Raw genomic sequence first — 26,662 nt, 5'->3', positions numbered from 1 at the left:
GTGTGGTTGATTGGTGCGGGTGTCCCGGAGATACTCCCTAAAGCGCTCTGCTAGGAGGCACCCAGTCTCCCCAATGCAGAGGAGACCGCATCGGGAGCGACGGATACAATAAATGATATGATATTAGTGGATGCGCAGGTAAAACTTTGATGGATGTGGAAGGCTCCTCTCAGGGCCTTGGACAGAAGTGAAGGAGGAGGTGTGGGCGCAGGTTTTACAGTTTCTGCGGTGGTAAGGTGCCAGGATGGGAGGGTGAGTTGTGGGGGGACGTGGACTTGACCAGGTAGTCACGGAGGGAATGGTCTTTGTGGAAGGCGGAAAGGGAAATATATCCCTGGTGGTGGGGTCTTTTTGGAGGAAATGTCGGCGGATGATTTGGTTTATGCGAAGGTTGGTAGGGTGGAAGGTGAGCACTGGGGGCGTTCTGTCCTTGCTACGGTTGGAGGGGTAGGGTCTGAGGGTGGAGGTGCGGGATGTGGACGAGATGCGTTGGAGGGCATCTTTGACCACGTGGGAAGGGAAATTGCGGTCTCTAAAGAAGGAGGCCATCTGGTGTGTTCTGTGGTGGAACTGGTCCTCCTGGGAGCAGATACAGCGGAGGAATTGGGAATACGGGATGGCATTTTTGCAAGAGGTAGGGTGGGAAGAGGTGTAATCCAGGTATTCAAAGTTTATGAAAAGATTTGTAGCTCGGGTGCTCGTTGTCGTGGTTCTGTTCGCCGAGTTGGGAATTTGTGTTGCAGACGTTTTGTCCCGTCTAGGTGACATCCTCAGTGCTTGGGAGCCTCCTGTGAAGCACTTCTGTGATCTTTCCTCCGGCATTTGTAGTGGTTTGAATCTGCCGCTTCCGGTTGTCAGTTCCAGCTGTCCGTTGCAGTGGGTCGGTATATTGGGTCCAGATCGATGTGCTTATTGATTGAATCTGTGGATGAGTGCTATGCCTCTAGGAATTCCCTGGCTGTTCTCTGTTTGGCTTGTCCTATAATAGTAGTGTTGTCCCAGTCGAATTCATGTTGCTTGTCATCTGCGTGTGTGGCTACTAAGGATAGCTGGCCGTGACGTTTCGTGGCTAGTTGGTGTTCATGGATGCAGATCGTTAGCTGTCTTCCTGTTTGTCCTATGTAGTGTTTTGTGCAGTCCTTGCATGGGATTTTGAACACTACATTGGTTTTGCACATGTGCAAAACCAAAGTGCTCCCCCACTGACACCTGCCCTGCCTTATTTCCCAAGAGTAGGTCAAGTTTTGCACCTTCTCTAGTAGGTACATCCACATACTGAATCAGAAAATTGTCTTGTATGCACTTAAATTCCTCTCCATCTAAACCCTTAACACAATGACAGTCCCAGTCCATGCTTGGAAAGTTAAAATCCCCTACCATAACCACCCTATTATTCTTACAGATAGCTGAGATCTCCTTACAAGTTTGTTTCTCAATTTCCCTCTACTAGGGGGTCTATAATACAATCCCAATAAGGTGATCATTCCTTTTTTATTTTTCAGTTCCACCCAAATAACTTCCCTGGTTATATTTCCGGGAATATCCTCCCTCAGCACAGCTGTAATGCTATCCCTTATCAAAAATGCCACTCCTCCTCCTCTCTTGCCTCCTTTTCTATCCTTCCTGTAGCATTTGTATCTTGGAACATTAAGCTGCCAGTCCTGCCCATCCCTGAGCCATGTTCTGTAATTGCTATGATATCCCAGTCCCATGTTCCTAACCATGCCCTGAGTTCATCAACCTTCCCTGTTAGGTCCCTTGCACTGAAATAAATTTGTTAGTCCTACCTTGTCCCTGCCTGCCCTGTTTGATTCACTTCTGTTCTCAACTGTACCAGTCTCAGACTGATCTCTTTCCTCACTATCTCCCTGGGTCCCACCAAACTCCCCCCCCCCCCCCCCCCCCACCTTATTAGTTTAAATCCTCCCGAGCAGTTCTAGCAAATTTCCCTGCCAGTATATTAGTGCCCTTCCAATTTACGTGCAATCCGTCCTTCTTGTACAGATCACTTCTACCCCAAGAGAGATTCCAATGATCCAAAAATGTTAATCCTTCTCCCATACACCAGCTCCTCAGCCATGCATTCATCTGCTCTATCCTGTCCTCACTAGCTCGTAGCACTGGGAGTAATCCAGATATTACCACCCCTGAGAACCTTTTTAAATTTCTGCCTAACTCTCTGTAGTCGCCCTTCAGAGTCTCAACCTTTTTCCTTCCAATGTCGTTGGTTCCGATGTGGACAATGACCTCTTGCTGGCCCCTCTCCCCCATGAGAACATTCTGCACCATCTCCGAGACATCCTTGATCCTGGCACCAGGGAAACAACACACCATTCTGCTTTTTCTCTGCTGGCCACAGAACCGTCTGTCTGTACCTCTGTCTACAGAATCCCCTAACACAATTGATCTCTTGGAAGCCGACGTACCCCTTGTTGCATTAGAGCCAGTCTCAATACCATATTAAATAGGATGACATAGAATATATTGCACAGTAACAGGCCATGAGCCCCAGTTTGTGCTGATTTTTACATTCCACTGGAGCATCCTCCTAGTTTTACACATCAAACCATTTCACAAACCTTCATTCTTTTCTCCTCTAGTATACTTATCTAAATTTGCCTTAAATCCACCAACACAATTGGACTGAATGAGCATTTCTGAGTTTGTAGTGTTTGTGGCAGTAACCTGCACATTCTGAACAGGATTATCAGATCTAAATGCATTGACATCTTAAACTAATTATTTGCCTACTCAGTTTATTAACTATTCATCTGTTAACCTGAGGATTCCATGCTATAACTTATCTTTCCATCCTAACCCACCTTCCCATTTATCTTGGAGACTCTCACCCAAGGAAGAATCAATTTTTTTCTTTGTCCACGTACAATCTCTTGGTATCATCATTCAACTATGCAGACACCACGAGGCACTACTACTCCACTGGCATACTCAATCCCTCCAATGCCTCAATGCTGTCATACTATTTGATTGGCGGGATGTTTGATAAGCCACTTTCTTTCATTAATACCCTTCAGCTCCAAAAATCTCTTCTCCCTAACCCAACCAGCACCTGAGACAGAACTGATCATTCCCACCATATCTGAACCTAACAAACCTTCAACACATTCAAATTACCTTTAGACTTCACTAGCTTAATACTCGGCCATTTGCAACCCTACACCTACCTCATCGTGACCGCTTGTTCATCTTCTCTCTCCAATACCACCTGATATCATTAGTGACCATCGCTACCATGGGTAGCATCTCTAAATTTGCTGGGTCAGCCAAAATTAGAAAATGTGTATGAAACCTGCTGCAGTGAAGGTTCAATTGTTTGGATAGTGACCTAATCATTAGAAGGAAAACAGAAATTGCTGGAGAAACTCAGATCTGGCAGCATCGGTGGACAGATCTGGGTATCATTTTGGGTCCAATGACCCTTCTTCTGATAAGTTTCTGCAGCAATTTATGTTTTTCTTTGATTTCCAGCATCCATAGTTATTTGGTTTGTTTTAAAGTATTGGTCCATCTCTTAGAATTTTCTAAAGGAATGTGCATTTAAATTAAGTATTGTAACTCAGTTGGCGATGTACTGAAATGGTGACGCAGTGTGGCCAGCTTACGTCCTGTTAAAAACAGGCACAAGATATCAGGTATAATAAATGACCACTTGGCAGCAAAACAAAGTCTGGTTGACCACAGGGACACACTAAGTAAATATCATACAGTTGATTGAACGACACAAAAGCTAAGAAAATAACTTACATGAGTCACCTGAGACTTGCATGCTGACCCGAGCCCATGTTAAAATGAAAAGACTCTTCCAGGGAAAACATGCAGACATCCTAAATGAATGTACAATCGACTGACTATGGCAGATGAGTCACACTTGCAATGTTTACCAGTGATCAATCAATCCATTACTTAAGGCTGGATTGATCACACAGCTGCATCCATGGGAGTTAAAAACATGCTTCAGAGTGATAGCTAGCTAGCTCAGGAACAGTAATCGATTGGAGGTTGGAACAGAGTGGGTTGATCATTTATTTTGATCCACATAAACTGGATAATTTGAGATTTCAAGCACTGTACAGATAAACTGTGATGTATTACTCTTATTGCAGTGTTTTGTCATGTAACTTGCTTCAACAAAGAATAACTGACTATACCCTATTGTTGGGATTGTCTTGGGTTATTAATATCCAGGTTAAACCCATCAGACCAGCTAAGGTAGGAATAAAAGCCTACAATACATCCACCTGAACCCTATACTTTAATATGGTATATAGATTTTCAATGAAGCAAAAGTTTGGAAATCAATCCCCCTTAGTAACTTTCAATGAAAAAATGGCTAATAATGAATGATATAGGCAAAGTAAATAAGTACTGCTTCTTCATAATGCAAGTTGGATTCAAGTGTCAAAATATATCTAGTTATAATTGCATTTTCCTTTCATTTTATTGATGTGATCATATGATGCACAATGATCAAGCATTGTGATGCTATTAAAAGAACACAATTCAGTTAACTGATCAAATTGATGTAGTCAAAAAAGAAACACCATGGTAAAACACAGATGGGACACCAAGAGGGAGGAAATGAAGGATACATCTTCAAGTGCTGCCAGGATATCATAATGGAAGCAGCACATTAGAGAACATAAAAAAGACTCCGTTTGAATCAAAGACCAGAATCAGTGCCACGTACGTTTGTTTGATCACCCAACAGAAATGCAAATGTCTTTGAAGACTTACTCAATGAACAGGATAAATTTATGCCTGAAAGCTTTCATGCTAGTACTCATGGATGGTTTTAGTGTTTCAACAGGTGTTGCTATTTTCACTGCATTACGATGTTCAGCAAAGCAATTAACAGTAATGTTCAAATTAACATTCAACAATTTGAAAACCGGAAAGGAAACAAGAGACAGAGCCGACAATCCAGAAGCTTCCAAAATCACTCTGCCCCTCCTTGACCTTCTTGAACTGCTGCAGTACATGTGGTGAGCCTACTGAGTTTGCTTTTTGGGTGGCCAGAACTGGACACAGTACTCCAGAAGAGGCCTCACCAATTTCCTGCACAACCTGAACATGACGTCCCAACAGTGGTAAACAAGAAGCTGATGAATTCCTCGCCCATTTCATGTTTATATGTATGCTGAAATGGTAACTTCTGGTGTATTTAACCACTTTAATTCTCTCTTCTTCACACATCATTCACTTGCCTTCTAAAAGTAAATGCTTCCTCCACTGCCCAGTATCTATTTTCCTGACTATTTCTATTTGTTCCTGACAAAGGGCTTATGCCTGAAATATCGATTCTCCTGCTCCTTGGATGCTGCCTGACCTGCTGTGCTTTTCTCGCACCACACTCGCAACTTTGATCTCCAGCATCTGCAGTCTTCACTTTCTCCTATTTCTATTTGTGACATAAGCTGCACACCATGTATGTTGTAGCTCCACATAAATATCACTTGGTGAAGTGCTGAATTGGTCAAGCTTAAAAAGTGTAGTTTGGTTAGTTTCCAAATAAAGTCCACTACTTCACAGAAAAGGATAAAAGGCACCATTAATAGACATCGGCTTTATTCAAGAAATTTGGCAGTACACAGAAATATCCATGCTCTGTGGACTCAAACATGTTCAAACCTTCCCATGGTTCCTGTGCGTAAAATAAGGAGTAAGCAATGGCAGATTCACAAATATAAAAATGTAGATGTACATGAACAACAAAGCAATTAGGACTGCCAAAAAGGACCAAAACATCAAAAATGAAAAAGGTTAATAAAGAATATCAGATGGCAACAGCAAAAATCCTATTTATTTAGGATACGGTCAATGTCATTGATTCCCTATCTTCTAACAAATTGCAAATTAGTAAACAAAGGATTGCAAGGGAAAGGAAGACTGAGGGGACAAAACTTTCAGCATTTGCTTTCCAGCTATTAATGACCATTTGTTTTCCATATTTCCATCTTTAAACAAGATGTCACCTAGACGGGACAAAATGCCTGCAACACAAATTCCCAGCTCGGTGAACAGGACCACAACAACGAGCATCCGAGCTACAAAATCTTCTCCCAAACTTTAAACAAGAAAAGCTAACTTTACAAGATGAGAATGTCGCATCCTCCCATTTATAATTCAACAGTATTTCACATTAATACTGTTCAGCTTTTGATTCACAAATGTGGATATCCAAAACTGAGATCATCTTAAGAGATGCAAGGACATTTCCCAAATTTATCAACTCTGTACATTCTGTCCAAAAGTTAGCTGTTTAGAAAACATTTTGCAATTCTTGGACATGATCTAAACAAATTTATTGAAACACAGTAAATACAAATATGACTGTTAATATTGTGTATACAAATAAAATGAATGCATAACCCCATTATTCAGGATTTACCAGCTTATGCTGTGTAGTTGGGAATTTTCAATGCCATTAGTGCTGAAAATTCAAGCACATCAAGGAAAAATTTTTTTTTAAAATAGCAAAACATGATTCATACAACTTAAAAAGAGGTACTCCTGGTTTCACAAAGACCTAAGCAGAAACAAACGTTATGCTGAGTTCCTGCCTGCAGCATTCATCTGCAATGGGAAGTACTATTTGTGAAAGGAATGCCATAGCTTGCAACAACATACTTTGTTTCTTTTGCTGCTTTTTGTGAAATATCTTCCAAATGTCAAAGCGGTGAGTAGTTTCCCTCCAGATTATTTTGACAAATTAATATATACATACCAGATTGCAATCCATTTTCCTAAACTACAGTTCATGTAAATATCAGGTACTCAGGCACTACAAATAGAAGCAACATAATTTTGGCTTATCTGGTGCAGAATGAACTCCAAATTAGGCAGATGTTCATTTGACCAACACTTATCTCAGTTTTCTCTCACATAATCTATTGCTAGGAACAGACGGGTAAGAAGCGCATTTTTAAAAAAAGCTTTTAATGCATGCAAGTTTGAAAGCTGCCGCATCTGCACCACAGCAGAAATGCTTGCATTTATGAATAGTTATGATGCAATGAAAACACACTGCTTGATAGGTTGCATTCTTAGGTCCACCAGCACTGTTCTAGCTCTAGGATCAAATAAGTCCTACAGTAGCACACACAGATTATCAATAGCTAGAGATAGTCTCACTACGAAGCCTGTTGCCAATTAATTCTACATACTATCATACAACTTGAAGAAACTTGTGAGTATATAATACAAAACTTAAGACTTGTTCCAATACTTAATGCAATTTACATCTATAAGATGACAAATACAATGAATAGCTCAATGTTTCAAAATCAATACTCAGAACAGGTTTCTGAGATAATGGATGTGTTAATAATGTTAAAAGTATTCTGAGCTGATAAATTTCTTGATCAGAAACTGCACTGGCTAATTTACCTGGAATTGTAAAATCTGTGGTAAGAACAGTATTAAAAAGAAAACTGTGCTGAGATGCCGATGTAACTTTGAAAAGTACATCTCATTAGTATCACCATACTAAAAACTTAAGATTCTAGTTTTACTGCCCATAATTAGCCACCTATAAATGTTCAGAACAGCTCATTCAATACACATGAACTTCACACTAAAGCAAAATGCTGGAAGCAATCAGATTGAAAGTATCACAAAAGGTTCTAAAGACATCCATCAATAGTTTTGTTATATTAGCAGCTACATATAAGCAGATGACAAAAACTATAAATACTACTCAATATATAATTATGAGTGTATGGTAAAGCAACCAATGATTGGTCAGAAAATTGAAAGATTGCCATTTGAAGTATGTTTTTAAATTTTCTTTGTCCAGTAGATCTTTCACAGTGTCCAGTTTAAATAAAGTTCCCCCCTCTGGTGTTTTCCAGAGCCTTAAATTATATTTTGCTGTTAAGATACAGAAGAGATAGGATTATGAGGAGAGCCCATCTGGGTAAGAACTTTGTCTAGCCACTGAAGTGGACCATGAAGATGAATTTCTATCCAACATGGTGTACTAGTTACATCCTGCCGGTGGTATTCTGCACCCCAACCCTGTGGAAATAGGAACAAAATCATGAAATAATCATTTAGACTGTCTAAAAAAAATCATTCATACCACAAGGCAGAAGCTAACAATGAACATTAAGCTCAAAAATTATTAATGTGCAACTTTTCAAAACATCTTCATCTTGCAGATTCAGAACAGGAAGAAGGAAACTTGGGAAGAAGCAGAGCATGCTTTCTGACATGCCTCATTATTTTTCTGTAGCATATAAGGTGAGCTTTCATGGATGGAGTAAAGAATAGAATTTCATCTGTTTACACATCCTGTCAGATGCACAGGAAAGCTGGCTCAATCAAGAAAGCACACACACTATTAATATTAACATTACTCATCACAATCATCACATTATATCATGTCAAATTATGGTAGGATTTCTTAAAATCCTAACTTCAACTGGGTGGTAACTGTCAAACATATTTCACACTGGGTACAGTTTAAATGAAGTGTTAGAGCACCGGCACGTAGGCTACGTAATGCTAACTGGAAAGAATCCAGTCATAACAACAGGTTTACATCTCTAACTATTAAGGACCTCTAAGCCATTGCTAAATTGTGAATGAATCCATCTTTAGCCTTGCACAATCCTAAAGCATAATACTCTACTGAATATGCTTCTCTTTCAAAGAAGACATTCTGCATTGACGTATTTCACAACTTGCCCCTGATCAATTTGTCTAAAATATGGTGTACATTTGCTCCTAATCTGTTTCATAGAAGGTACCAAAAAACAAAAAAACTTTCCTTGTCATGACTAGTGCTCATAATTATCTTCCTGTGAAGATTTGTGTCTCTCTGCAGGATTACACTAACTGCCCAGTTAATTTCAGGACTACATTCTATAAGGAGCTGCACCCAAAAGCAATAGCAATATGCTTTTGCACAACTTTCCCAAACAGTAGATGTTTCTCTTCAGCATGATACAATGGATTTTTCAAACTTTTTAAACCCCATATAAGCAGCTCGCTTAAAATTAAAAGTTTTCTTAATTCATAGCTTAACGTCTCAACCTCTTCTCACCTTAACAAAGCTCATACGAATGGTACACATCTTGGTAAGTTCATAGACTGCTTCAAAGCCATGATTTACAGACTGAGCAAGAAGCTGGGCAAATTCTTGGTTGTTGAATATCTTTAGGCTGCAACCACTAGGTATCTTACAGACAGTGGTTGGATGAAAACCATGGTGATAGTTGCAATTTCGACTTTGGACAAAAATGCTGCTGTCACTAAGGCATTCGGCATAGACTTCACCTCCTACATAGTATAGGTGGACACCTACAAAAATCGTAAAGAGAATAAAATCAAATTGACACTGGACTCACTGATTAGCAACTTGCTTGTCATTCTTTTATAAAACATTCAATATGCTTAATGAAACTAAACAAACTGTTTTTGAGTTGTTGCAATGCACATAACATTGAAGGAGAATCTTAGCATATTTTTAAAGCTGTTTTCACAAAGTGGAACCAGCTTCAACTACTTAGGTTATTACTGCCTTGCAAGCAAGCAACTTAGAGCAAAGCACTTATCCACTTAGTTATCTTCAAATATTTTTGGACCAAAAAGAAAAATATACATACACAATAAATCAGGAAAGCTAATGGAATGTTGGCCCCTATTTCAAGAGATTGGAGTATTAAAGTAGGGAAGTCTGACTGCAATTGCATAAGGTACTGGTGAGACCACAACTAGAGCACTAGTAGTTTTGGTTCCCTTATTTAATAGATACTATTTCATTGGAGGCAGTTCAAAGAAGGTTCACTAGAATGATCCCTGGTATGGAGGGGCTGCCTTACGAGCAAAGGTTAAACAGGTTGGGGCCCTAACTTATTGAAGTTTAGAAAAATGAGTGGGGATCTCACTGAGCATACAGATTCTTTTGGGGCTTAACAGGGTAAATGCCGAGAGGATGTTATGCCTCATGGGAGAGCCTAAGACCACAGGGCACAGTCTTAAAATTGTGGGGAGCTAATTTAAGAATGAGATGAGGAAGAATTTATTCTCAGAGGGTTGCGAATCTTTGGAACTCCTTACCACAAACAGATGTCGGGGCAGAGGAGGGGGTGTGGTGCTTTTCATAAGGGTAAGCATTACTGCTGTACTCAGGAATATCCTCCCTAAGAATACATCCAGGGAAGTTATTTGGGTTGAACTGAGAAATAAGAAAGGGATTATCACCTTGTTGAGATTGTATTATAGGCCTCCTAACAGTCAGCGAGAAATAGAGATAATTGCAATTTCCTTACAAATTTATGAAGGGGAAATCATGCTTGACTAATCTTCTTGAATTTTTTGAGGATGTAACTCGGAAGATGGACGAGGGAGATCCAGTGGATGTAGTGTACCTGGACTTTCAGAAAGCTTTTGATAAAGTCCCACACAAGAGGTTAGTGAGTAAAATTAGGGCGCACGGGATTGGGGGCAAAGTACTAGATTGGATAGAGAATTGGTTGGCTAATAGGAAACAAAGGGTAGTGATTAACGGCTCCATTTCGGAATGGCAGGCAGTGACCAGTGGGGTACCGCAGGGATCCGTGCTGGGACCGCAGCTTTTTACAATATATGTAAATGATATAGAAGATGGTATCAGCAATAACATTAGCAAGTTTGCTGATGACACAAAGCTAGGTGGTAGGGTGAAATGTGATGAGGATGTTAGGAGATTACAGGGTGACCTGGACAAGTTAGGTGAGTGGGCAGATGCATGGCAGATGCAGTTTAATGTGGATAAATGTCTGGTTATCCACTTTGGTGGCAAGAACAGGAAGGCAGATTACTACCTCAATGGTATCAAATTAGGTAAAGGGGCTGTTCAGAGAGATCTGGGTGTTCTTGTCCACCAGTCAATGAAGGCAAGCATGCAGGTACAGCAGGTCGTGAAGAAGGCTAATAGCATGCTGGCCTTCATAACAAGAGGGATTGAGTATAGAAGCAAAGAGGTGCTTCTGCAGCTGTACAGGGCCCTGGTGAGACCACACCTGGAGTACTGTGTACAGTTCTGGTCTCCAAATTTGAGGAAAGACATTCTGGCTATTGAGGGAGTGCAGCGTAGGTTCACGAGGTCAATTCCTGGAATGGCAGGATTGCCTTACACGGAAAGACTGAAGTGACTGGGCTTGTATACCCTTGAGTTTAGAAGACTGAGAGGGGATCTGATTGAAACGTATAGGCTTATGAAAGGACTGGACACTCTGGCAGGAGGGAACATATTTCCGTTGATGGGGGAGTGCCGAACCAGAGGACACAACTTAAAAATACGGGGTAGACCATTTAGGACAGAGATGAGGAGAAACTACTTCACCCAGAGAGTGGTGGCTGTGTGGAATGCTCTGCCCCAGAGGGCAGTGGAGGCCCAGTCTCTGGATTCTTTTAAGAAAGAATTGGATAGAGCTCTTAAAGATAGTGGAGTCAAGGGGTATGGAGATAAGGCTGGAACAGGATACTGATTAGGAATGATCAGCCATGATCATATTGAATGGCGGTGCAGGCTCGAAGGGCAGAATGGCCTACTCCTGCATCTATTGTCTATTGTCTATTGTCTAAATTTGTTTCTCAAAGAATAATAGGGTAGTTAGGGTAGGGGATTTTAACTTTCCAAACATTACTGGGACTGCCATAACGTTAAGGGTTTAGATGGAGAGGAATTTATTAAAAGTATACAAGAACATTTTCTGATTCAGTATGTGGATGCACCTACTCTTGGGAAATAAGGCAGAGCAGGTGACTGAGGCGTCAGTGGGGGAGCACTTTGGGGCCTGCAGCCACAATTATATTAGTTTTAAAATAGTGACGGAAAAGGATAGACCAGATCTAAACATTTAAGTGTTATTTTGACAGTATTAGACAAGAACTTTCAAAAGCCAACTGGGGGCAGCTGTTCGCAGGTAAAGGGACGGCTGGAAAATAAGAAGCCTTCAGAAATGACATAACGAGACTCCAGAGACAGTATATTCCTGTCAAGGTGAAAGGAAAATCTGGTAGGTGTAGAGAATGCTGGATGACTAGAGAAATTGAGATTTTAGTTAAGAAAAAGAAGGAAGCATATGTCAGGTAGAGATAGGAGAGATTGAGTCAACCCTTAGAAGCTTATAAAGGCAGTAGGAGTATACTTATGAGGGAAATCAGGAGGGCAAAAAGGAGACATGAGATAGCTTTGACAAAAAGGGCTAAGGAAAATCCAAAAGGGATTTTATAAATACATTAAGGACAAAAGGGCAACTAGGGAGAGAATAGGGCCTCTCGAAGATCAGCAAGGTGGTCAATATGTGGAACCACAGGAGATGGGGCAGATACGAAATGAGTATTTTGAATCAGAGCTCACTGTGGAGAAGGACAGGGAAGATATGGAATGTGGAAAAATAGATGGTGACATCTTGAAAAATGCCCATATTACAGAGGTGTTGCTGGATGTCTTGAAACACATAAAAGTGGATAAATTCCCAGGATCTGATCAGGTGTACCCTAGAACTCTGTGGGAAGCTAGGCAAGAGATTGTTGGGCCCCTTGTTGAGATATTTGCATCATCGACGGTCACAGGTGAGGTGCTGGAAGACTGGAAGTTGGCTAGCGTGGTGCCATTATTTAAGAAAGGTGGGAAGGAAAAGCCAGGGAACTATACAGCCTGACATCGGTGGTGGGCAAGTTGTTGGAGGGAATCCTGAGGGACAGAATTTATAAGTATTTGGAAAGGCAAGGATTGATTACAGCCAGTCAGCATGGCTTTGTGCATGGAAAATCATGTCTCACGAACTTGACTGAGTTTTTTGAAGAAATCAAAGAGGATTGAGGAGGGCAGAGCGGTAGACGTGACTTCAGGAAGGCATTCGACAAGGTTCCTCATGGGAGACTGGTTAACAAAATTAGATATCATGGAATACAGGGAGAACTAGCCATTAGGATGCAGAACTAGCTCGAAGGTAGAAGATAGAGGATGGAGGATTGCTTTTCAGACCTGTGACCAGTGGTGTGCCACAAAGATTTGTACTGAGTTCACCACTTTTCATCATTTATACAAATGGTTTGGATGTGAACTCAGGACGTGTAGTTACTAAGTTTGTAGATGACACCAAAATTGGAGGTGTAGTGGACAGTGAAGGTGACCTCAGACCACAATGGGATCTAGGTCAGATGGGTAAACGGACTGAGTAGTGGCAGATGGGGTTTAATTTAAATAAATGCGAGGGGTTGCATTTTGGAAACGCAAATCTTAGCAGGACGTATACACTTAATGGTAAGGTCCGAGGGAGTGTTGCTGAGCAATGAGACCTTGGAGTGCAGATTCAGAGCTCCTTGAAAGTAGAGTCGCAGGTAGGTAGGATAGTGAAGAAGGCACTTGTTACACTTTCCTTTATTGGTCAGAGCACTGAGTATTGGAGTTGGGAGGTCGTGTTGCGGCTGTACAGGACATTGGTTAGGCAACTTTTGCAATACTGCATGCAATTCTGGGCTCCTTGGCGGTGTGGACTTGTTGGGCCGAAGGGCCTGTTTCCACACTAAGTAATCTAATCCTTCCTATCGGAAAGGTGTTATGAAACATGAAAGGGCTTAAAAAGGTTTTACAAGGATGTTGCCAGAGTTGGAGGATTTGAGGTATAGGGTGATGCTGCATAGGCTGGGGCTGTTTTGCCTGGAACATCGGAGGCTGAGGGGTGACCTTACAGCGGTTTATAAAATCATGAGGGGCATGGATGGAATAAATAGACAAGATCTTTTCCCTGGTGTGGGAGAATCCAGAACAAGAGGACATAGGTTTAGGGTGAGAGGGAAAAGATATAAAAGAGACCTAAGGGGCAACTTTTTCACGCAGAAGGTGAAGCATGTATGGAATGAGCTGCCAGAGGAAGTGGTGGAGGCTGGTACAGTTACAGCATTTAAAAGGCATCTGGATGGGTATATGAATAGGAAAAGCTTAGTCGGATATGGGCCGGGTGCTGACAAATGGGACTAGATTGGGTTAGAATATCTGGTTGGCATGGACGAATTAAACTGATGGGTCGGTTTCCGTGCTGTATATCTCTATGGCTCTACGACTCTATATTTTACGCTCTCATAAAATCACTGGTCGACTCGATGTACTCACGTAAACAAAGGATATGTCATAGAATCAGAGATGTACAGCACGAAAACAGACACTTCAGTTCAACTTGCCCATGCCGACCAGGTATCCTAATCCAATCTAGTCCCACCCCACCTGCCAGCGCCCAGCCTGTATCGCTCCAAACTCTTCCTATTTATACGTCCATCCAGATGCCTTTTAAATGTGCTTTTAAATCTAATTCAACAAGAAATAATTCTGCTTAATGATAAGAAATTATTCCAGTAATATTTTGACATAAGTAGTTTATTTACAAATTAAACGTACCTTTACCAATGTGCCGCCTAGTGTTCTCAATAGTAGAGTTGCGATTTACATTGGAAAGAAGACCAAGGCAGAAACGATTTTTGTTGTTAGATGGATCAGTGAAGCCATCCACTAAAACACTGGTGGAGGAGGCATGGAAAGCTTCTCCAACTCTATTGTTTAGCTCATAATACACAATGGAACACCAGTGCTTAGGCTCCTCATAAGCAACAGGTTGAACATCTGAAACAAAGCATGTTACAGCAGATTAATTTACTATATTTTGTATCACAAGGTATTATCCTCTTTCACGTTTCTCTAAAAGTATCTCCATGCCAGCTTGCATTTGAACTACCTGTACATAGAAAAACAGAATTTTAAACTTAAGATTTTCATAACTAAAAATAAAAAATACATTATAGTTCTCAAGCACTTTCTGGTGTATATTTTTAAAACATTTATTTTCAGAAAAGTAAAAAAGACTGCCTTAAACAGCTAAAGTTGAACAACTGCTGTTGCTCAAAATTCTCAAATTCATTACTTATAGTTTACAAAAGAATGCAAACCTCAAACTACTTTGTACAGAGCCTGCCTATCGTCTTTACCAGATATTCTGGTTGCACCTATCTAACAACATCTACTCCAAGAAATAAAGTAACACTCCATCTATCACTTTGTTTTTGTTTTGCAGATGAAGTTTTCATTCAAGTGTTTACAAATATTAAGTATTGCAAAACAACAGCATAGAAGTTACGAAAAAAAACCCCACAAAACTCAAGTTAGAAAGTGAGAATATCAACCTGCTTCTTCAACAAACTGTTCTAATATTGTTGGAGTGTTCCTTTGGGACTGCTGAACATTACAGAATAGTAATTCAAAGACAGGTTGTTTTCACCTGAACTTGAAAACACACATGACATTTAAGGTTTAGAACTGAAAGACAGCACCTTAATTTCTTTCCAAAATATCCAATTTCTCATGTCAGATGCAAAAGGCAGTCAAAGCGAGAAAGCAATGACATATATGAGGTGGCCCAAAATTCTGCTGCTTTCTTTTGCATCAATAGAAACTGTCAACATTGGAATGGAGGCAAATCTACCATGAACTTCTAATTCTATTAGCTACAAAATTACTCAAAATTAGACATGGTCTGTGGGAATAACTCTGGTTTATGGAGAAGAGCTAAAGGTTATAGCTTATATGTATAAGTTGAAGGTGAAGAATCAATAGACAATAGAATGTATTGAAAATATTCATTCAACAACAATATTATTTAATTTTTAGTTGATTGTGGACATGATTTTCATACACAATTTAACAGGATCATTCCAGCCTTTTCTTGAAGTCAAAAAGGCACAACAGCAATCTTAATCTGAAGAATAGCTATCAGTGAAATCAGCAACATACAAACGAAGTCGCATACGGTTCAACAGAAATTTAAACTGGACTGGACTAGCCATATAAAAACCATGGCTTCAAGGGCCATGGGAATTGAGCAGCAGGTAACTAATTTCTTGACTCTACAAAGACTATCCACTTCTATAAGGCACAAAACAGGAATGTGATGGAATACTTCCAACTTGCCTGGATGAGTGCAGTTTCAACAACACTCAAGATATTTCACTCCCATCAGGACCAAGCAATGCACTTGATGGGGCATCACATCCAAAATCAACTGGGATCTTTTAATAATAGGAAATTTTGAAAGACTACAACAAAATATTCACCATCACTGCAGCCATTTCAATTAAGATCCAAGCATGCCATAACATCCAGGGGATTTATCAGCCTATAACTTCAATAGTTTTTCTCATACTTTTTCCTTCACAATCTTGATTAAGTTCCTTATCCATCTTTCTTGGGACTGTGTGCGCATCTTCCACAGTGAACAGTGATATAAAAATCACTGTTCAAGGGTTCAGTCATTTCTTTGTTTTGCATCAACAGCTCCTCAGACTCACCCGCTAATGGAGGAATGCTCACTTCATCTAGTCTTTTCCTTTTTATAAACTCATAAATTAGTCAATAAGAGCCCTGATACTTATAGCTAGCTTTCTCTCATTCTCTAATTTCTCTGTCTTATCTAGCCATTCTTTCTTGGTTTCTAGAATTCATCCAATCTTCTGACTTGCTACAAAAGTACACAATTTTGAACATGTTCAGAGAGGAAATCCCTGCCTCACAGCTGAAGGTACAGTCACCAATATTGGAGCAATTAAAATCAGGTCAGAATTTTACAGGCAAATGCAATATTAACATTATTGAAATGTTGGGCATTTGGTGAGAAGCTTTAATGAGAGACAAGAACTGAAGGAAATCAGTATTATGAGGGAAATCAATGGAACTGAAAGTCATAAATTCCCAGGGTCTGTTAATCTACAATCCAGAGTACTTAAGGAAATGGCCATAGACTTGCTGAACGCAATAGTGATCACTTTCCAAGATTTTATAGATTCTGGAACAGTTCCTACAGATTGGAAGGTAATGTAATCCCTCTATTTAAAAAGGGAGGCAGAGTGAAAACTGGAATTGCAGTCCACTCAACATGACATCAGTAGTGGGGAAAATGTTAAGAGTTCATTATAAAAGATCTAACAGAGCAGTTAGAAAACAGCAGCAGAATTAGAGAAAAGTTGGCACGGATTTATGAAAGGGAAGCATGCTTGGCAAATCCAGTCAAATTCTTAGAGGATAGAACTCGTAGAATTAATGAGGGGGAAGTCAGTGGATGTGGTTTTTTTGGACATTCAGAAGGCTTTTGATAAAGTTTCATTTAGTAGATAAAGTGCATGGGATTGGAGTAATGTATTGCGATGGACAGAAAAAGAAAGATGAGGAATAACAGGTATTTTAACAAATAGCAGTGACCAGTGGGTCAATGCTAGGACCCCAGTTATTCATCAAATATATTGATTAATGAATAAGGGAAATAATTGAGCATATAACATTTTAATATTTTTAAAGGGCTTTGACAGGGTAGATACTGGAGAGTCTAGAACTAGGGGTCACAGTTTGCTATTTTTTAATTTCTGGATCGTGGAATAAAAGAAGATACAGCTTTAAACTGTTGCAATTTCAAAAAGATTACCAGAATCCCATTGTGCATTCTATCTACAAAGTTGCCTTATTGAAGCAATGGGATATAATGCTAGACACCTTGTCTCTGGATATTTGCCCAGTGACAGACCTTTAATTCATTTTTCAACTAGGACATATCATGCTAAGAATTCACAAATATGTAAAGTAACAACTTCTTGACTGATCCCAGTATGAGTACCCACAGATGTGCGTTCAGACAGTTCAGCAAAAACATCCAGCCCATGAAGGCAGAAGTGCCTAAAGCTTTCTTTCCCACTTCTGCATGGAAAAATAAAAGAAAATTCTGAGCAGCTCTGTCTGTCTGCAAATTACCTTAAAAGAAAAACAGGGAAAAAACATCTTCAGAAACACTGAAAGGCTGAATCACCAATCAGTGAATGTAGGATTAAGAATGTGTGCCTACAACCTCATACCCTCAAAGAGTCAAAAGGAATTGGAAGCGAACTGAAGGAAAACAAGACACTCAATTTGGGCTGGTGTCACAACTGATGTCTTGCTTTAACTCTTAGTCTCTGTTTGTATGTGTACTATAATTTTTAAAAGGGGTATAGTTTAAGTCGTAGAATTAAAGTCAGCAAGTCATGTTACATTTTTGCCAGGTAAAGTGGTTTGATTTGTTTTTTTTTAAAAACAGATAGTGAGTTTCTTGTTAAATGATAAAAACTTGGTGTGCACGTTTTGCAATATGAATTGGACAGATCATACTGAGCAATTCAGCGAGTTAATCAAATTTTCACATTTACAGGAACAGTCAAGTTTCATTTCCAGTGCACTATCCAAGAGAGTTTTGATATAGACGATAGTTTAGAAGCATTAATTAAGGCTGGCTATTTGTTAGTTCTACAACCTTACCTCGAGTGGATATAATGGGCAGATTGGGTATGCTGGAGGTCATCATGACATTTCCAGTGTCCATTGGTTGTGTACTGTCTTGATTCATCTGCTCTTCTGGTGGCATGTAAGCAGGTGGAGGTGTATCAGCTGGAGGGAAGACAGCATTCACAATTTAGCAGCATACTGAGGGTCAAAATAAGCTCAAGAACCACCAAGTCAGCATCACCAACAGCTCATAAAACATACTAATATATCAAGTCACACATATTGTGACACTCCAGGTGATATTATTATGGCCACAAATGAGAGACAAAGAGAAGTCATGGAATTATTCCTATTCATTTTATGAATTTCACTTTTGAGCACTAGAGCATGAATTAAAGCAGGAGAAAGTGAGGATTGGAGAGTGGAGACAGGAAGGCTGCTAAGTGCTTTAGAGAACATCTCCAGGACAAATGCACGAAGCATCCCCACCGCCCCACGGCCGAACACTTTAACTCTCCCTCCCACTCCCCCAAGGACATGCAGGTCATGGGCCTCCTCCATTGCCAAACTCTTAGCACCCGCTGCCTGGAGGAAGAACGCCGAATCTTCCGCTTTAGGACCCTCCGACCACATGGGATCAATGTGGATTTCACCAGTTTCCTCAGTTCCTCTCCCACCACCTTACCCCAGATTCAACCATCCAGTTGGTTTCACCCTCCTTTCTGACCTATCACCATCACACCCCACCTTCATCCATCTATTGCACTCTCAGCTACCTTACCCTTAAGCCCCACCCTCCTCAGCCCACAAGCCTCATTCTTGATGAAGGGCTCATGCCCGAAACCTCGATTCTCCTGCTCGAGTGCAGTCTGACTGGCTGCCCTTTTCCAGCACCACACTCTCAACCATGAATTAAAGCAGTTATAAGGTCACAAATGGTTAGAGTCACATTACAGCTACTCAAACATATGTAACAAAAATTACTAAGCAAATTTTTTTAAAAATTCATACTTTGCAAACAGTACCAATACTGGAGTTCAAAGGTCCTAAACAAGCATTTAGCCGTTAAAGCATATTACAACAGGCACATCTTCAAACGTTGCTCCAATGTATCAATTACATCAGATTTTGCTGCTCTCCCTGGAATACAGGCTGTGAACACTGATAAGTACATGTCTAATGATGCACCAAGTTGATTGACAGCAATGCTGCTAAATAGGTATGATGTGGAGGTGCCAATGTTGGACTGGGGTGGACAGAGTTAAAAATCACACAACACCAGGTTATAGTCCAACAGGTTTGTTTGAGAGTACAGGTACACAATCCTTTATCCGAAATTCTGAAATCCAAAAAGCTCCAAAATTGTTTGGTGGAGTGTGGAGCGTCATTTTCGCATGCAAACAGGTGACCAACTCCACACCCATTTGAACCACGTTTCTCAGATGTGACGTGGCAGTGTGACCCAGTACTGACAGGTGTCAATTGTGTCTCAGTGCTCGTACTATTATACAGTCTGCTGTTAGATAATTTTTTTTACTTCACTGTGAAAATGTCATTTATTCCAAAATCTGAAAAACAACTGGCCCCAAAGATTTCAGAAAAAGGATTGTGTACCCGTACTAGCTTTCGGAGCACTGCTCCTTCATTAGGTATCTGCTACAAATTCTGTGCCTTCTGATCCTGCTCCACAGACACCTGAAGGAGTACCACCCTGAAAGCTAGTACTTCCAAATAAACCTGTTGGGCTATAACCTGGTGTTGTGAGATTTTTAATGTTAAATAAAGATGCAACCCCTCTAACCAAAACAAATTATAAAAAGTCACGTTTAACAGATGAACAATTACAAGTTCTTCATTTTCACAACATTCTAATGAACATACACGTAGACATCATTAACTTTCTCAAAAATAGATTTCCAAATAGAAAGGCATATCAAAAGATACAGTTATATATTAATGTATGCTTAGTTAGAGGAAGCAAGGTTATAGGACCAGGAGTAGGCCTTTCAGCCCACTCCTCAATTTGTTAAGATCTCAATTTGATTATGGTCTCAACTCTACTTCCCTGCCTGCCCTCCATAACATTAGATTCCCATGTCTGTTAGGCATAACCCACCCTCCTGTATAGATCCTGTTTGTTGAGAATCAGCCCTAAAACCTCAGAAATGTAAAGCCCTATTTTCTAAACAAATTTCCAGCAACGTCTTTCTTTGCTTAGCTGTCCTATTTCTATATCTACTATCAGGTACCACTGGGAATAACCCTGAAATTTGACTTCAGGCTCTTGCTTTTTAATCTCTAACTTCCTAAACTCTGTTTTCAGGACCATATCACTTTTTCTACCTATATCATTGGTACCAATGTGGATGTCAACACTTAATGGCATCCTTTATCCTGAATCCAGGAGATAACATACCATTCTGCACTATCTACATCTCTTTTTTAACATTATTCCATCAATGGTAGCTGTGCTAACAGTAGTCTAGGATTTATGCTTTGGAATTTTGTCCCTATTTCATAGTCTCCTTACATGATATATCTCCTCTGAGTCACTCTTCAAAATCTATCAAGGATTTCGTCACATAGCTGTCATCTTCTCAAATGCAGTTTTGGAGCACTTTAGACAGTTTTATTATGCTAAAGGTGTTATTTAAATGCAAGTTGGGAAAGATTATTGGAAAACGATTAGGGATTTCAAATCCAAATGATTAAATACTCCAATTCAATCTTGGAACTCTTTACACTAGCATTATTTGCATCTACCTTCATACTGGTGAACAAGGAAGTAATTTCAATTGTGCTTTGCAAATAATCTATTCCAAACAATCCAAATACTAGCATTTAGAGATACTGCAAAATTCCAAGATTCCAATTCTACCCGATAATCAGTCAACATAGGATCTCTAGTATTCAAGGAACGAAGGACTGCAGTGTTTGGAAGAGAGCTCCAAAATATAGAGAAGAGATCATTCCCAACTTCTTTCAGTTTCACGATTCCACAATCGATGGGGAAATTCTCTAGGGTTTATTTGTATGCTGCTGTTCATGCAAATACTTTCAACTTTGAATACTCTGCATTGCTGTATGCATTGGTTTGGTGATTGACAGTTCAAAACTAAAGACAGTCTTGTTAACAAACATTATTTGGTGAAGGAAAGAAAGAATTGTAAAATGCAGTCTTTTTGAAAAATATACATTTTTTTGTGCATTACTAGCACAAGATGTGGCCCAAATCACAAACTAAACTTGATCATTGTGGTTATACACCATTAAAATGGAGGAGGGCAATGCAGACTTAAAGTTCCTTGATTTTTAACAGAGTACAAATCCCACACAAATTTTCTTAATTCTCCAAACATTGCACATCCTTTGCATACCTTAGTTAAGCTTGGTCTAACTGGTTCTGCAATCCATGGGATTTTAAATGCACAAAGCAATATCAAAGTATAAAAGTTAAAGAAAAAACATCTTGCCAGAAGTGCTCAGCAGATAACTCTGCATAGCCTTCTTTGTGGAACAGGGGCACCACTGGCTGGGCCAACATTTATTGCCCATCCCTAACTGTCCAGAGGGAATTTAAGAGTTAATCATATTGCTGTAGATCTAGGGTCACATATAGGGCAGACTGGATAGGAATGGCATATTCCTTCCCTCAAGGATATAGTGAACCAGTTTTGTTTTCTTGACAATCGACGATAGTTACATGGTCATTATTAAACACTTATTTTCAAGTTATCAAGTTCAAATTATACTATCTGCCATCGTGGGATTCAAAACCAGATCTCCAGACCATTACCTGGTCTCTGAATTAATATTCTAGTGATAAAACTCTAGGCTATCATCCACAATATAGCAAAAGTACTGGTATCGACTGGATTGCCTGTGAACTTGCTCAGATGCATTCTTTTTGCAAATGGAATAACTTCAACTTGATCAATCACCATCCTAACAGCCTACTTTCTATCATTGGATAGTCATGGACTAGTGTTACGTAGGGTACTTAAAACAGACGAGAAAACAGATTTCCAGAAGCAAAGTGCAAATAACTGTTCCTAATTTAAAAGGTGGCATTCAACAGTATGGTAGTAGGAACCAGAGTAAAATTAGTGTTGGTGCATATCAGGGAAAGCCTCTCCAGTGGCTGCAGTCATACCTAGCACAAACCAAGATAATTGTTATAGCTGTGAAATATCTCTCAGGTGCTTACTGTACTTGTTCCTTAGGGCAACATTCCGGACTCAAAATGTTCAGCTGTTCAATAAAATGGTCTTTACTCAAACATGAACACAAACAGGCTGATTGAGTGTGGAGTATTCAGCTCCATTCATAATTGCCCAGAAAATGAAGCAGTTTCATGCCCAGTTGATACCCAGACAATACTAAGCTTGGACTGACATCCATGAGGAAATTATGGCCTTCAGCAGGAGAAAGCTAACTAATTACCCAATATTCAGTGCCATTACAACCTCAAGTCCCCATCAACAACACTTGGGGGCAATACTGACGACAAACACAGTGACACAATCACGTTAAATACCTTGGCAATTTGCATAAGTCAAAAGCTGGGCATTCTGCAGTAAATGGGGCATTTTGCAATTCACCCAATTCTCTTCACCAATTAATAGTTAAATTGTTGCAGCACCTACAAAATTGCTCTGCATCATTTTTTGGTACTGTACCACAACATAGATAGTAATTAAATTTTACTCTTAAAAAATATTATCTGGTAAGAATAGTGATGTTTTAAACCAAAGCATGGAAACCTGAAATGAAAAAAACCAGGAAGTGAGCCAACAAAAAAAAATCAAAATGCAGTCTAAGAAAAAAAAACTGACAGATCAGCAAAGCTAATTTGCAAACTGGCAAAATTGTATTAAAAAGATTGTTTTGATTGAACACTGTAAAAACATGTCATTGGGAATGCAGAACATATGCTCTGAGTTGAGAAAAATTAATGTTGTTGCAAGTTGGAGCTTTACAGGATGCATCACAACCTCTCACAGACATTACATCAATTTACATGCATGCTAAAACTTGCATTTGTATAGTATCATTAAACACGAAAAGCATCCCAAATTCCTTCAGGTGACATAAAAATGCACTTTCCCTAAAACCAAACTAAACTATTAATTCCTATGGTGCCTGAAGATGAGCAACATCCCTCAAAATAGTTCCTACCTTATACAAAAGCATGCAACTCGACAGAAATGCTATGCACCGCTCAATTTATGAAAAGCTTATTTGATATTGCTTAAAAATTTAAAATTTAAAATAACCTGATATAAGTTAACATAGTACCTATCACTCCATTTACTTTTGATCCTTTCAATAAACAAATGTGCAACTTTGATTCTACATTAAAATGTGTCTACTTTGAAATAAGTTTTACTGTGAAGAAACAAACAATGCTTCATATTAACATCAAGAATTTTTGATATTAACATTTCTAAAACAGAAAATAAAAAGGTCCTTACCTGGCAGTTGGAAAGGACTGCTTGGTCCAGAACTGGCTGGTGAACTAGGGTAGGTGCTGCTTGCAGGAGATGGAGGGTACGGGCTATTTGGTGAAATAGGAAATGGATTACTATTTGGTTGTTGGAAGGAATCTGGAAATGTAGCATTGTGTGGCATATGCGGCTCATTATGACTCAAATTCCTGAACTGGACCAGAAGGCTATGCTGTGGGTTGAATTCACTGTGTCTTGGAACCAAAACTGGAGGCAGAACTGAAATAAAAAGGTAAACATGTCAAATATTAAGTGCTCTATAGTATAAATTTCATTGCAGCCTGAAAATACCCTCATCTGATTATTTTGTTGGTTTAAATGAAAAATGTATTAAGACTTTCATAAATGCAAAATACACAGGCATTTGATTTTCTGTATAATTTTCAAGTTGATACATAAAAAAATTAGGAGCATTTAAATCAAAATAAATTTGGTGGAGAACAAGTTATGGTACAGATGCAATTTCACAGTGCTCATCAGCACAAACAATTGCTCACTCCTTGTGTTATATTACTTCTTTTCTGCATTTCTTCACTGCTTTTTCCCTTAAGTAACATCTGTCTAATTCTGCACATGATGTGTAACCCTGTTCAAAATTCACAAACATTAAGCAATTTAATGAGAAAACTTGTTCAGTAAACTGAATGAGTGCACAAACTAATGTTCTTCAAAGCTCTTGAGATATCATCCCAAGCTATCTTTTGGTGTTATAGGGCCTCATTTTTATTCTCAGTAACATGTATCAGGTAATTGGGGGTCAGTAAGTTCAGTTGGCCAAATGGCTAGTTTACAATGCAGTGATGCCAACAGCATGGGTTCAATCCCTGCGCCCCAGCTGAGGTAATCATGAAGAACTACTTCTCAACCTCTCTCCTCATGATGAGGTGCAATGGCCCTTAGGTTAAACCACCACCAGTTGTCTCTCTTTAATGAGAGGGGAGCCCCATGATCTTCTACAACTTTATTAATAGGTGATAAGTCACATAGTAAGAATACGCTCTGCATTCATACTTGGGTTGACATGGATTATTCGGATTTATGCAGAAGCAAAATTAGAAGAATTCATCAATATCCTCAATAACTACCAACCTTTATTAAAATTAAAGCCACAATACACAAGGAAATCATCAATTTATTAATCAGTATAATACTTAAATTGATAGAAGACAACAAACAAATGTCAGCAGCAAAATTTATTTTCAAAATAACTGACACACTCGCAGGCACAGAAAGACATCACTCGAAACACACTTCTGCAAACTAGTGGGATGATAATTAGTTTTCAATTCGATATCAACAAAACCAGAAGATGATGTTATTCAGGCAGTTGCCACCCTTTACTGCATCTTAGATTTAAACTTAATGGACAATATTAACTACAACAGCATCTAATAGATTATTCCTCTGAATATGTTCATCCCTAAACTGCTCTAACATACGTTTGCAAGGAATTCATTACCTCAGAGATTTCATGTTTTTCAGACTTTTCCTTAGCTAAGTACTCTTTTGTTACCATATTTACTAATTAATTAGTACAAATTAAGGATGGCAGGATAGGTAATGCATGGCAAAGCTCCTGGATGACAATTTGGTCCATAGCAAACACACCTAATGAAGAATCAGGGAGGGGAGAAATTACCTGAATGCTTTGTACTATGAGGCAATCACATGGTCAGAATTCAGGGAAAGAAAGGTGTAACTGACAGTGAGGCAAGTAGGAGGGCACAGAAGACTACAACCTCAGCTTTTGTAACTGCCCAACATGGTTGAAATTCATTCAGCTTTTCTGGATAATTTTAATCTACATATCAACTGGAAAAGTCCGATGGACAAAGGTAGCACAGATAAGCAGTTCACAGATTGTTTCAGGATGGCTTCTGAGAGCAGCATGTTCTGGAACCCACCAGACTGCAGGTTATAGTAGAACAGATTCTGTGCACCAACATAGAATTAAGTATTGATCTCATAAGTGAAGGCACTCCTAGATAGCAGAGACCACAACATGATTGAATTTTATATTCAGTTTGAGGGAGGGGGAAATGGGTCAGAAATTCTTTTTAAATTTCAGTAAGAGTAATTATGAAGGAATTAAAGCAGAGTTGGCCAAAATGAATTAACAAATTGGGTAGGTCAACAGTGATCAGTTGTAGATGTTTAAGGGAACATTCCAGAACACACAGAATAAATACAACACGAAGGGATTCCAAGTGACAGTTCCATTATCTGTAGTTAACTAGAAAGACTAAAGATAAAGACTGAAACAAAAAGCAAACACAGGTGGGAGACAGAATATAAGAGAAAAAAAAACAAAAATTCAGAGGGAGAAAGATAATACAATGTAAGAGAAGAGCGAGAAAGAAACATAAAAAATAGTAAGAATTTCTAACTATTGTAAGGCAACAAAGTGAGCTATAAAAAGAGGATTCTGGAGAATTCGTAATTGAAAGAGCGAGAAAGTAGCAGATAAATTGAACAGTTAATTTGTAAAGGATAGACATGACATCCCAGAAGCAGCAACAATTCAGGAAATGAAATGGACATGGAACTCAGGAAATCACAATTAGCAAAGATGTGATATTGAGTTGGAGTGGAGACTGACAAATGTCTGGGTCCTAATGGACTTCTTCATAGGGTCATAAAAAAAGCACCTAATGAGATAGTTGATGTACTGGCTTTAATTTTTTTTTAAACTTCCTTGAAACAGTAAAGATCCCATTACAGTAGAGGATACAAATTAAACTCTGTTATTCAGAAATGGGAGGAAAACAGAAAGCGAGAAACTACAGAGGTTACAGCAGTATACATGGTTAAGGCACAAAATCAGGCAGGGTAAATATGGTTTTGTGAA

At 39.3% G+C, this 26,662-nt stretch overlaps 1 protein-coding gene across 1 annotated transcript in view; it reads right to left on the bottom strand.

Annotated features, from left to right (window-relative positions):
* Positions 1-5,569: 5,569 nt before the first annotated feature.
* The window catches only part of smad5 (SMAD family member 5), a 62,024-nt gene continuing 40,931 nt past the window's right edge, over positions 5,570-26,662 (bottom strand). Inside the window, exons 3-7 of the mRNA XM_072590723.1 lie at positions 23,782-24,033; positions 18,341-18,469; positions 14,411-14,632; positions 9,068-9,324; positions 5,570-8,037 (exon numbers count right to left, since the gene is read on the bottom strand). Of these exons, the coding sequence (XP_072446824.1) occupies positions 7,894-8,037; positions 9,068-9,324; positions 14,411-14,632; positions 18,341-18,469; positions 23,782-24,033 (1,004 nt within the window). The 3' untranslated portion in view covers positions 5,570-7,893. The remainder of the gene's footprint in view (positions 8,038-9,067; positions 9,325-14,410; positions 14,633-18,340; positions 18,470-23,781; positions 24,034-26,662) is intronic.

This window comes from Chiloscyllium punctatum, chromosome 20 (assembly GCF_047496795.1).
Source record: "Chiloscyllium punctatum isolate Juve2018m chromosome 20, sChiPun1.3, whole genome shotgun sequence".
In the NCBI taxonomy this organism is placed as follows: domain Eukaryota; kingdom Metazoa; phylum Chordata; class Chondrichthyes; order Orectolobiformes; family Hemiscylliidae; genus Chiloscyllium; species Chiloscyllium punctatum.
The sequence above is the reverse complement of the archived record's forward strand: the minus strand, read 5'-3'. Positions and strand labels throughout refer to the sequence as shown.